Below are 13,419 nucleotides of genomic sequence, written 5' to 3' on the forward strand. Positions count from 1 at the left end.
TTCGCTTCATGCGCATTTTACGTTTGATGCAGTTTAAACCAATAGAGTGCATTAACACTGAGGTGCTGACTACACGTCAGATAACATCATTTGGAAAACATGAGCGCGAGCAGCAGTTCAACTCCTCAACAAAGTGTACGGCCATATGATTTCCGCGATGCGGAAAACACGGACAGAATCGCGAAATGCATACAAATGGAATTAACTGCACAACGCGGAATGTCATGAAGTTGGCAGATTTTGGATTCAGTCATTTTAAAAACGCATTATAACTCATTAACCGGCAAATGAAAGGACAGAAATGCGCGAAAACATTTCCCTTTTGTGTAATGTTGGACTTAAAGTTTCTCGTCATGCATCGCAAACAATGACAAGCGCCTCATCAGACTATAAGCAGGTTTCATTAAAGCCCGGAACACAGCAGACGAAAGAGGTACAGTATACTTTCTTGCACGCGCACATCTGCACCGCTTTGAATATTTACAGGCATGAGGGTTCATGAAGCGCGCACACAGAGAGCAGTCAGCACACGCGTGTTCACTAAACTTAAGTTTTCTTTCTTGTCTAAGTGAACATAAACAGCTGGATGTTTATCAGTATATTGAAGCAGAGCAGTTTTAAAGCTGTCTTGTGTCTTAAAGTGACAGTAACCTGGTGCTTTCTGTGTCAGAAATGTTTATTACACACCAAAAATTAAAATCACTCCTTACTCTTAACTGAACAAGCTTCTGCAGCTCCACATTTAAAATCCTACAGTAAGGACTGTGCAGTGTTTTATTTGTATTTTTTGCTTATGTTAAATCATAGATTCTAATAACTAATATATTTACTTTTATTACAGATGCCTGAAAAGTAAAACAAGATGAGTATAGTCTTATGATTAAAAGAAAAAACTAAACATTTGCTTGTCAGAAGCATTGTTGGAGTGACAGCCAAAATACATTGGCCTATATGTTATTTTAAATAAAACTTTCAATACATTCTTGTTAAATTGTATTTTAATGTTCTTAGATTAAAAAAAAAAGTTTGTCTGCAGAAGAGCAAAGTCCTGCAGACAACTTGGTACAATGTTTAAGAGGTTTTAAATAAACAGTAGCACAGCATCTTTCTTTGGTGCTATTAAAACCACCACAACAAACCTGGATGTAGGTCTTTTATTATATAATAATGAATCGCACTTTAAATCGCGAATCGCAATTTTGATCAGAAAAATCGCAATTAGATTTTTTCTCCGAATCGTGCAGCCCTACTCTATGATCTCAGTGTTGAGCGGAGAACATTCCTGCAGTTCATCTGGGTATGATATACATGCGGATATCAAATGGCAGGAGAGTCCATAGGGTCTCAAGAGAGCAGGATATTCCCACATGCCCCGAAAGAAAACCATGCTGGGACAGCGGCACACAGGCACAGCTGTAAGCATGCTTATACTTGACCTTGAGCTCTAGGACAATTTACATGCGTGTTAAGATTTATGGTACGTTTACACAACGATGCGCTAAAAACCAAGAAGTTTTTCCTAAAACAATGTATTATGCGTGCCAGACCAGTACTTGGCGACATCACATGATGTCTAAACTATGTTGGCCGAAAAGTGCAAAACAACAATCCAAAATCAAAACAACAAAGTAAAAACACCACAAGGCAAATCTAAAAACAAACAACATCAAATATAAAAACAAATAGGTGTCGTCCAATTAGTGATAACTTTTCCATTCGCGCAACCTTTTCAGGTTGGTAGATTTGTCGCATTTTGTTTTTTGACTATTGTCATTACATTAGCTTTTTTTAGATTTGCCTTTGTGTTTTTAATGAATTTGTATAGCAATTTTACAGTTTACACTGTCGCAAACAGCTTTACAAAAGGACACAATGAGCACTGAGTATTGTTTTCAAAAAGCTTGTGTTTAAAAGCTGTTCTCAAAAGTTTGCAATTTCAGGCCCCAAAACGCCATCTTTATGTAAATGAATTGCCAAAAAAATATTTTTTGAAAATGGTATTTTATAAATGGCGTGTCCCATTAAAAAGACCTGTCTAAAATCGATTCTGCATCGCAAGGCTGCGATTCTTTGTTTCATGCGCAGCTTGTGCATTTACTATGCCGTTTTGGTCAGTAAGAAGTCCTTATCAATCTAAAATCATTATGAGTTGGAGTCGATTATAACGTGCATTTAAAAAAGCAACACTTGTTAAACAAAATCATTCAAAATATTCTTTATTATCATGAAAATACCTGAAACAATCTGAAGAATAGCGATATAAATATTTTTCTAGACATTTCCTGGAATAGGGTTTGTAATGCTGCTTCTTCTGTGGCACAATTGGAGTTTCTGCACGAGAGCGCACCCTGGCTTTTGGATGTGTCGGCATTTCACCGTAATGCAATCAAATTCATTCATTCAGAAAATGCGGATTTGCACGATTAATCGTTACAGCCCTACCTGAGACAAGAAAATCTTACAAAAACGTTTGTTGTGGCAAAGTAAACTAGACAATTTTAGTGGACAAAAATCTTCTGGTCTTGGGCTAAAACTTGAACGACACTTGTGAAATTCACATACAAATAGAAGAGTAATAATTTACCTACTAACAGTGCAATTTAAAAAAAAATGATCATTAATATTAACGCAAACGTATACTGGCAAAGACCATATCACATCAGAGGAATGCCTTTGGGTACAGACTTGAGAGTAAGTGAGAGAGTTGTCAATCAAATAAAGCTCTGGTATTGGATCTACTGGGTGTCGTCTTTATACCTGCATTTGTATGAATAAAAATGAGAGGATTTAGTCTTCCTCTGCAGACTTGTCAAAAACCTGACCTCTGATGCAAAGGGAGGGGGAGGGCCGCTAAAAAGATTCAAAGCTTCAGGAGGACTAAGGCTAGGGCTCACCACCGTATAAAAAGTGAATATTGTGAGCAGGTGAGACATCTTCATTCAATGCATCGTTTCCATCTCTATGCCCATTGCCTCTTGTACGACAAAGCAGATATCAAAAATATCCATGGGAATTACTTGACCTCCTCCTGAATCCTAGTTCTCAATTTGATGTTAAACAGACAACGTTTTATAGCTGGAATATCTCTCTTACAATACCAGGAGCTCTATATAGTAGTCATACAGCATGCGAGACAGAAGATCTAAAGCTTAGTTCTTCAATATCACAAAAACCCAATGTGTTTGCGGACTTTAAAAACTACACCTAGCAAAAAACAACACATTTGTCACCCAAAGTTGCTCGTTTGTATTTCCATAAGGGATTAACAAGACCATCTTGAGTGGCTTTTGCTGTCAAAAGAGAAAAGCAATGTAATATACACTAATTCTTTATGCATTATATGCAAGTACAAGGATTAAAGAGGCTACCAGAAGTATATTCCTTATCTATGTAAACTTTAAGGAGTGCATCATTTAACAGCAAAGCCAAAACAGAACCATGGCCACGGATGTTTTACATATGTCCCAGCATTTGTGTGCTTTTAAAACATTTGGCTTGATTTCTTTACATTAATACAAAAACAAATAAAAGTACTATATCTATATCTCATAATAATGGGCTCTTTGTGCTTTATCCAAAAACTAAATTCTTGCCCAAATAGAAGGTGGTTTCCATTTTATTTGCTACTCTAAACTTTCACCAGTATGCAAAACTTTTAAATTTGTGGAAATAAAAAATATTCAGTATGCAAATCTAATTGCAAATTGTGGGAAAAAACTCTGCAGTCCGTTTCTGAAACTGGTACACCATGCACTGCTTGCATCAGGTGTGCGTGTGGGTGGGGTAGCAAAAGTGGCAACAAATGTTTCGGAGATACAACAACAATAACTGGTTTGTTTCAGAAACGCAAAAATTTAAGAGAATAGAGCTCATGGAAGGGGAGACAACACTTCCTTTCCCAGAACAATCTATCTCTTGAGTTGACAAGACTCCCTGCTATATTTACCCAACCAAAACTGCAGATGATATACTTCCAGCTGCATACTGCCGCCATATGACACATGTTCCTGCCAATCAAATGCCTGGTGCAGAGGAAGGAGAATAAAACTTTTATCGAGCCAAAGAAAGTGGCCAGTAAACCTTTGGGGCTAATCCACATTTCCTTTGGCGGTGGCTTTTGTTGTTGGCCATGATAAAATGGCCACAATGAGAATGGTATCGCAAAGCTTTCATTAGGACGACAGCTGGCCAACTAAAGCCCACCCAACACCGTTTAAGAAATATACAAAAAAATTCATTCATGATACACAGAGACGAACTACTGCCAAAAAAAACAATCAAATCCTTTCCACCCATTTCAATCCGATATATCATTCTGAAAGTTCTTGCACTTACTGTAGGAAAATGGATGTGCAACCAAGAATGCAATATTTTTTTCTGTGAGGTTTGGGTTGATAAAGTGATGAATGTCTACAGTAAATACACAAATGCTGCTGTATAATAAAACAGACAGACGTTCTTGCACATGCGAACACAGACGCTATGGTAAGCTAGACTACTATTAATCAACAAACTAAATGGACATGTTCAGTACAACCTTGACTGATGATTTTTGCGCCCTACCTAGGCTTAAAGAACAAGATAACATTGTTAAAGAAGACTATGAGGTGAATGAAACCCAACACTTGTCCACAGTGCTAGAGAACTAACAAGCCCTTTGCAGTGGTTCAGAGGGGGAGTTTGGCAGATTTCAGGGTTCAGACGCAGGTGCTGCCGTCCATCTCAGAGCGGTACTATGCTCCCGAGAGGGCTCCCCGTCCTGGGCTTCCATTACAGAGGAATGACGACATGCAGACAGAGCAGAACTCATCAACTTCCACTCCCCCATTAATACCCACACAGAAATTCACAATGATGAATCGGACCAGGCACGCCGAGCGGGACGTTTGGTTACTAAAGGGAAGTCATGGTAGTAGAGTTGGTGAGAGGTGGCTCTCTCACCCAAACCAGAATTTGCGGGACTTGTTTTTTTTTTTGCCATTATGCTGAACGTTATACAAGTCTTTAAGATTTGTGTAATTTTCAGGGTTCCCACTCTAAGCCAGATGTCAAATTCCATGACTTTTCCCTGACTAAAAAGCTGAATTTCCATGACCTAGAATGTATGAAAGAAATATCTTAAAAATGTACAGTTTCCTGGCATGTTTGCCTTAGTTAAAAGGCACAGGTGACTCTCGCATTTGACCAATGTATTTTCATTTTTTATTTGTAAGGAATATTTGACGATGAGCCATTGAATTATTTGAAATAATGCACACCTAAGGTGGCAATTAAGCATGAAGTGGGAGTGCAGTTACACCGCAGGTGTGCACTACTTTGGTATAGAAAAAAGACATTTTGAAAAATGGAAACTAAAATTCCATGATATTCCATGACTTGGACATAAAAAATTGGAATAGACCTTTCCAGAAATTCCATGACCCATGGGAACCTTGAATTTTATAAACATGCCATAGTTGTCACTGTTTTGGATGTAATATAAGTGAGAACTTGATAAACACCGATCACTAAAAATGTTAAGCTCTTGGAAAAACTGGTTTTTATGAGAAATAAAGAATTTAAAAAATTGATTTAAAAAAAAATTAAGAACACTTATAACATGATTATTATACTCTTTCATAACCAGGGGCATCAAATAAGAATTTTCATTTCTTTTTGAACAGAGGAACAATTGCACAACACAGCATAACATTTACCTTTGCAATCCAATTCATTAAGAAGCATTTGGATAACTTAATGAACAAACACTGACATAGTTTCCATGGGACCCCAAAAATTATGAGGCGGCATAAAAGCCCAACAGTAAGACATTGAGAAAGATAATATTGACTGATTTGAAAAGGCCATCCCTTTCCTCTAAGGAAATTTAGCATACACCTGGTTAAATTTGCTTTCGTTCTGTAGCAGGAAAGAAGCACTTTTGCGAATGCTAAATGAGTCTGTTTAGTTTGGTCCCACCTGACACGGCTTGTTCAAATATAGTCTCAAATGGCGGAAAGGATGAAATGGTGCCGTGAGCAAATGCAAAAATCACTTGTTTGATGATGTTTGAATATTTTGTTTGTCTGGAAGACTTTTATCAAACAAATCTTTATAGCTAGGGTAAATGTAAGCAAACAAAATTGCACCTTTGACAGCTGAGATTATAGAACTACAGTATGTGGCTCAATAAATGCAAGAGAGAGAGCGGGGTAAGTTGTGACACTGTTCATAAGTTCATCTCAAAAATCAAATAGCACTTTGTGTGACCACTTCTTCTATAGTCAACTTCGTGTTTACATGCGGTCATGATCGCTCTAATCTAACGTAGCACAATTTTCTTATTTTTTGGTTAAAAAGTAAAAAAAAATGTTCTTTACATGTTGTGCAATACAACTTTGTTATGTATGACTGTTAAAAACTATAATAAACTTATTTTGCACAAAATAGAGGAGACAATAACGTGTCTTTTAATACTTGCCCCAAACTATACTAGTCAACATTTGAAGTGGATCAAAACCTTTCATAAAAGTTGTTTTAAAACCAATTCCCAACACCTGTTCTTGTCTTTGGATAACTTTGATTAACTTTTTTGATCCACATCAAATGTTGACTAGTGTTTAAAAAGACAAGTTGTCTTAAGTCGTCACATGCTTTTCACACTGGAAATAGTTAACCCCGGGTTATTCTAAACCCCAGTTAAGGGAATCCTGGGTTATCTGTTTCACGTTTCACACTGTTCATACTTAACCAGGGGTTAAGAGATAACCCTGGGTATTCATAATCTGAAGTTTCACAGTGTGCATACCTAAACCCTGGGTCAGGTTTCCGAAACCCTGCTTATACCTGTCTGTAATTATCAAGCAAACCTAAACACCTTGATTAGCTGTTTAATTGGGGTCATAAAATTCTAAACATGCTTCTTTTCAAACTGCGTGCATTAGGCACCGTAATGCAGGGCTAGCAGGGTTTCATAACCCTGGGTTAATTTTAGAGGTGGGGGAAAAATCGATTCTTAGATGGGAGGTGAACGATTCTGAATCGATTCACAAATGTCAAAAATCGATTTTCTGAAAAAAAAATCTAATAAAGTAATACTTACGAAATACAAAAGGCAAAACTCTGAAGCGCGAAAGTGCAGCGTCCGGACAGTCTGTGGCGTGCAGATAAAAGACAGAGACCCAATCCGAAGCAATGGCTGAGCGCAAAATACGAACAACCTCCTCGTTAAAAGCTGATATTTTGGCTTCTATGAAGTTGAATGCGGAAATGAACTAGACAAGAGGCACACTATTTATAGGTTATGCCAAACAAAACAAAAATATTTCGGAAACACAACAAACATGAGAAACCATATTACAAGTTTCCACCCAGAGGAGGTTTGCTAGCTCAGACACACATTTATTTTTCTGTTGGTTCTTTGCAATGTTGATAAAATATCTTGGAAGAAAATTCGTGGGTCATTACGTAGTAATTTTAAAGGTGCAGTGTGTAAATTTTAGCGGCATCTAGTGGTGAGGTTGCGAATTGCAACCAACGGCGTAGTCTACTGCTCACCCCTTGCTTTTGAAACACATAGAGAAGCTACGGTAGCTGCCACCGGAAAAACATGTCATTGTCGGAGACAACTTAGTAAAAAAATTGTCCGTTAAGAGCTTCTGTAGAAAAATGGTGGCACAAAATGCGACTTCCATGTAAGGGGACCCTCTTAGTATGTAGATAAAAAGTAGGGCTGCACGATTCGGAGAAAAAATCTAATTGCGATTTTTCTGATCAAAATTGCGATTCGCGATTTAAAGTGCGATTCATTGGTATATAATAAAAAAGCTACATCCAGGTTTGTTGTGGTGGTTTTAATAGCACCAAAGAAAGATGCTGTGCTACTGTTTATTTAAGACCTCTTAAACATTGTACCAAGGTGTCTGCAAGACTTTGCTCTTCTGCAAACACACTTTTTTTAAATCTAAGAACATTAAACAAAATACAGTTTAACAAAAATGTATTAAAATTTTTTTTTTAAATAACATATAGGGCTATAGGCCAATGTATCTTGGCTGTCACTACAACAATGCTTCTGACAAGCAAATGTTTAGTTTTTTCTTTTAAACAAAAGACTAAAATCAACTTGTTTTACTTTTCAGGCATCTGCAATAAATGTAAATATATTAGTTATTAGAATCTATGATTTAACATTAGCAAAAAATACAAATAAAACACTGCACAGTCCTCACTGTAGGATTTTAAATGTGGAGCTGCAGAAGCTTGTTCAGTTAAGAGTAAGGAGTGATTTTAATTTTTGGTGTGTAATAAACATTTCTGACATAGAAAGCACCAGGTTACTGTCTGTCACTTTAAGACACAAGGCAGCTTTAAAACTGCTCTGCTTCAATATACTGATAAACATCCAGCTGTTTATGTTCACTTAGACAAGAAAGAAAACTTAAGTTTAGTGATCACGCGTGTGCTGACTACTTGCTGTGTGCGCGCTTCATGAACCCTCATGCATGTAAATATACTTTCAAAGAGGTGCAGATGTGCGCGTGCAAGAAAGTACAATGTACCTCTTTCGTCTGCTGTGTTCCGGGCTTTAATGAAACCTGCTTATGAGGCGCTTGTCATTGTTTGCGATGCATGACGAGAAACGGACGTATAATACACCTTTCTTTAAGTCCAACATTACACAAAAGGGAAATGTTTTCGCGCATTTCTGTCCTCTCATTTGCCGGTTAATGAGTTATAATGGGTTTAAAAAATGACTGAATCCAAAATCTGCCAACTTCCATGACATTCCGCGTTGTGAAGTTAATTCCATTTGTATGCATTTAGCGATTCTGTCCGTGTTTTCCGCATCGCGGAAATCATATGGCCGTACACTTTGTTGGGGAGTTGAACTGCTGCTCGCGCAATGGCGTTATCTGACATTCAGTCAGCACCTCAGTGTTAATGCCCTCTATTGGTTTAAACTGCATCAAACGTAAAATGCGCATGAAGCGAACTGTCAAAAACTGCATACTAGATGATTGTTATATTTGATAGTACTGAATCGAAATAATCGCACCCATCCAAATCGCGATTTCGGTTTGAAAACGATTAATCGTGCAGCCCTAATAAAAAGGACTTTTTTGTAATAAACACATAACGGTTCATTATAAAAGGTCTTTGTACAACCCTGATAACATAGTTTTGTATATTATTTTGCATTTCTGCCAAAAGATCCTTCTAAAAATTACACACTGCACCATTAAAGCAAATTATCTATTGTCACACACAAAAAAAAGAGATTCAGATAATCGTTTATAGCATTGCATCGCCACCCTCTGAATCATAATCGAATCGAATAGTGAGGTGCCTAGAGATTCCCACCCCTAGTTATTTTCAGGGATATACTGTGCTTCTAAATTACAAGTGTGAAACGATTCTTAACCTAGGGTTAAAGGCATCGTTTAGAGCGAAGATAACCCAGGGTGTGAAAAGCAAGTTAGAGTTAGAGCTAGAGTTAATTTTTCAGTTCTGGTTTGAATTTAAAAATTAAAAACAATAATCACAATTAAGTTGTGTTGTTCTTTTTAGATAATCTAGTGTGACAACTTACCCACCGATGGGGCAAACTGTCACAAGAAAACATTCTCTGTTCAACTTTCTCTGTCTACAACATATGTGCCCAACTTCCTTCTTTCATTTGGTATGAGATTTATACCATTGTGATGTATGGTGCTCAGTAAATGACTGAGTGTGAAAAGTTTGACAACTTACCCCGCTCTCTCCTAACTGACTGCAAAAGGTCCAACTGTGGGTTCACACCAGCCGCGGAAGAGGCGGCAAAAACGCGCTATTCGCACGTAGTTGGACGCTTGAACATTTGAGTTCACTCGCTTCATTCTCGCGTGAAAGCCGCGGGTGAAATTCTAGTCATTCGAGAAATTCACACGGAAATCCGCGTCATGGGAGGGGCTTCTGCGACTCCGCGGAGACTACACCACTCCGCTCGCTTCCTGTAATCACGTCACTACTACAGCAAGCTCCTGATTGGTTAACCCGGCGCGAAATTCCGCCAAAGTATAGATTTTTAAACTCGCGCATTTCCCGCAGCAACGCTCAATTCGTGCGGAACGCGCGGAACTCCCCACCCGTTCCACGCCGCAGGATGCCTAAACGCGTGTTTGCATTGACTTAACATGTAAATCATCCGCGCTTGCCGCCTCTTCCGCGGCTGGTGTGAATGCACAGTAATTCAGAATTGATCTAGTGCAAGCCTAAATAAGGCAACATCTAACCTTTTATGTTATTGAGAATCTCTTTCAAGTTGCTGAAGCTGTTGAGTAGTGGGTCCTGTTCTTCATCCTGTAAAACATAATTAGTTGTTAACAACAATTACGCAGGTACGACTTCTAAAAAACATTTTGTTTCATTTAGACATGATTCAAGACTCCAGGGAAATTAGAAGCCACTGAATGTGTATTCAAAACAAATCAGATCATTTAAATAGTACAGATGAACCGATTCTAAGGTCAATGTGTAAATCATTTCATCATGTGTCTATTAGGTCTATGCAGCTTACCAAAGGAGTATGTGTACTCCATCTAGAGTTCCTCTTGATAGCAGCAACAACAATAGAAATCTCTCCTTGAACAATGTATATATTCTTGTCCATCATGTATCTAGAGTGAAATTAGAAATATGCAATTACACACTCAGGAGTAACAACAACTCTATAGCAATCTATTAAAATTGAAAATGACCCCATAATTTGCTGTTAAAAAATGTTGGCATGTTTGCTCCACCTCGATACAGACCATCACTGGTTCTTCTAATGTGTTTCGCAATTGCGTGTTTCATCACAACGCATACAGTCTTGAAAAAAGTGCTTCCTAATGCCATAGAAGAATTTGGGGCTAAGGGGTTCCAATGATAACCAATGATCATCTTTCGTTCCAAAGAGGAGCCTGGGTGCCGCCATTTTTTATCTAGTCGCGCTTACGTTCAAAGGCAGCATATCAATCACTAAATTCACTCAAAATATAAATAATTTTCTTTTACAAACTTATCTTTTTAATTCAAAAGACATTAACCCACCAGACTCATATGGATTCCTTTCCCTAATGATGGATGGCCTTCAAAACAACAGCCACTATTCAATGCTGTTACAAAGCTAGTAAGGGCCGGGATATTATTTAATATGTGTTTGGCTGAAGAAAAGTCGTCATGTACACCAGGAATGATATTCAGGTGAGGAAAATTCTGGGATTATTTTTTATTATTTTTATTTTCGTTTAACAATTTCTTTAAGGTTTCTTACCAGGTTGATCATATAGTACATTGTTGATGTCAAATAACACACCATAATGTTGCAAGACTTGCACACAACACAACAATTACAGTGGTTTTGATCTTGATGGAGTTTGATCTTAATGTTGTATTATCCAATACAGCAAAGTTTAATTGCCAAGAATATGTCAACATATAAATGCAATGTTATTTCATAGTTAGCATTTGAGTTATACTGGAATTAGACAAATATTGCATGCCAAAATGTGACCTACGTTGCATGTAAAATACAAGCCATGTATGTATTAAAGACATCTAAAGTTACATTTCACTCATTGATTTTACACTGATTTCAATCGTTGGCATGGTCTTTCTCAGTCAATATTAAAGATACCAAGGTTATATTTTTAAAGAATGTTCTTTACATTATGTAGGATGATTCTTATTAGAAAACAGTAAAAATTATTTAGCTGGATTTTCACAGACTGGGTATAAGTTTGTAAGGATTAAGCTGCGTGTGTGTATATGTACCACAAGTAGGCTTTCTAACCAGGGCCTACCCATGAATGTTTATAGCCACGTACTAACAACCAACATCATGATGCTAATGAGAACATCTTAATGACAGTCCTCAACCCCACTGCTATAGCCATCATATCCAACAACCTGGACAATGTGATCAGCCTCTGGTTTCATACAGTCTATACACAGCCTTCTAAACGAGCATATGATGTACAATGGTTTATGAGGATTGTTGATTAATTTTAGGTTGAATTGATTAGCAGGCCAGGTAAGATAGCAAGGCTGCTACTAGCTGTGACAGCTACCATTGCTTGTCAAAGGCAAAAGCAGATTTTAAAGTCACGGACCACTCAAAATGGGCATCTACCTGACCCCCCATTTGCGGATATGACTAGCAATGAGGAAATATAACGATTTATGAATAAACAAACAGAAACTGGCATCTTTTTCAAACTGTCAACAAGCTAGCAAGCTGTTTACCACAACGACTTTCGCTATGAAACTACCCTGAGAAACGCAAAAATTAGCTCTCAGCAAGTCCCTCTCGCTGCGTTTAATAACAGTCTCTGTCTCTTTCTCCTTGCATGCAACTGTCAAAACAGACAATAAATATAAACACTGTTGTTTTTGAGACAGCGAAATCCAAAATGGCGTTCAGATCCATTTCCACTCATTTAGCTAACTAGCTTAGCAGGCTTCCAAAGTAAATGGTCAATGGGCGCAGTGTTTATTAAATTATAAATCCCGAAATAACTGCGTTGAACAAAGGCTTACATTTAAACAGGTCCACGTAGAGCTGTCATGCCCTGATGTTTGTCTGTTATAGCAGGAAATTAGATTGATATTCTGTCACCGGTGGGTAATCTCCTCCACAGGCAAACTTACTGACGTGGAAATGGTGCAGCGCACCCAACCATGATATTTCTTGTTAACTGGCAACTGCTTCAGCCAATGATCTTTTGACACTACGACCGGTGTATTTAAAAGAAGACCCTTCGTTACTGTGACAAAACACACAACATAAGTTTACCTTGAAAATATACACTTTATCTATTAAAGTATTATTACATCGCTGAAACTGTTTCGTTGGAGAACAACAATAAGACTTTCATATTAGCGATCAAAGTAGGCGGGACTTCGGCTGCCATCAAAGTTGGTTGAATTTACTGATGACGAAACAATGGGCTGTCCTCACTGGAGGAGGGTCCAGATGTATACTCGTGTTTGTTTCTCTCCTGTCAATGAAAGTCTTCAAGAGTATCTACTACAGTATTATGCAGTTTCATAAAGAAAACGAATAAAACAGTTGATAAATATATATTGTCAGATTCTTTAAAAAACGCACTTTTATGATGTTACTGACCATTACAGCATCCTTTGATTCTCAAGAATTACCAAAGTATTTGGTAATATAAATAACATTAAGCACTGATCCACAGACCCAGTTTGTCCAAAATTGAAAAATAAAAATAAACAAATGGTAGACTATATGAACCTTTATAGGCTAATACAATTATAAAAGTCGTGTGTCTCTAAACATTTCATTTTAATATCGTGTCCAAACTCTATTTTCCATTTGTGGTTACACTGAACTTAAAAGCCCTTAGTTTTATTTTTGACTATAGTCCTTTCTAGAAGCTGGATCTGCAGACA

At 37.5% G+C, this 13,419-nt stretch overlaps 1 protein-coding gene across 8 annotated transcripts in view; it reads right to left on the reverse strand.

Annotated features, from left to right (window-relative positions):
* Nucleotides 1-12,699, reverse strand: part of gbf1 (golgi brefeldin A resistant guanine nucleotide exchange factor 1) — an 88,360-nt gene extending 75,661 nt beyond the window's left edge. For all 8 annotated transcript variants that reach the window (XM_055170842.2, XM_055170841.2, XM_055170839.2 and 5 more), the window contains exons 1-3: nt 12,541-12,699; nt 10,538-10,637; nt 10,254-10,320 (exon numbers count right to left, since the gene is read on the reverse strand). In XM_055170842.2, coding sequence (XP_055026817.2) covers nt 10,254-10,320; nt 10,538-10,633 — 163 coding nt within the window. In that variant the 5' untranslated portion in view covers nt 10,634-10,637; nt 12,541-12,699. The remainder of the gene's footprint in view (nt 1-10,253; nt 10,321-10,537; nt 10,638-12,540) is intronic.
* Between the last annotated feature and the right edge of the window lie 720 nt (nt 12,700-13,419).

Source organism: Misgurnus anguillicaudatus, chromosome 11 (genome assembly GCF_027580225.2).
Source record: "Misgurnus anguillicaudatus chromosome 11, ASM2758022v2, whole genome shotgun sequence".
NCBI lineage: Eukaryota > Metazoa > Chordata > Actinopteri > Cypriniformes > Cobitidae > Misgurnus > Misgurnus anguillicaudatus.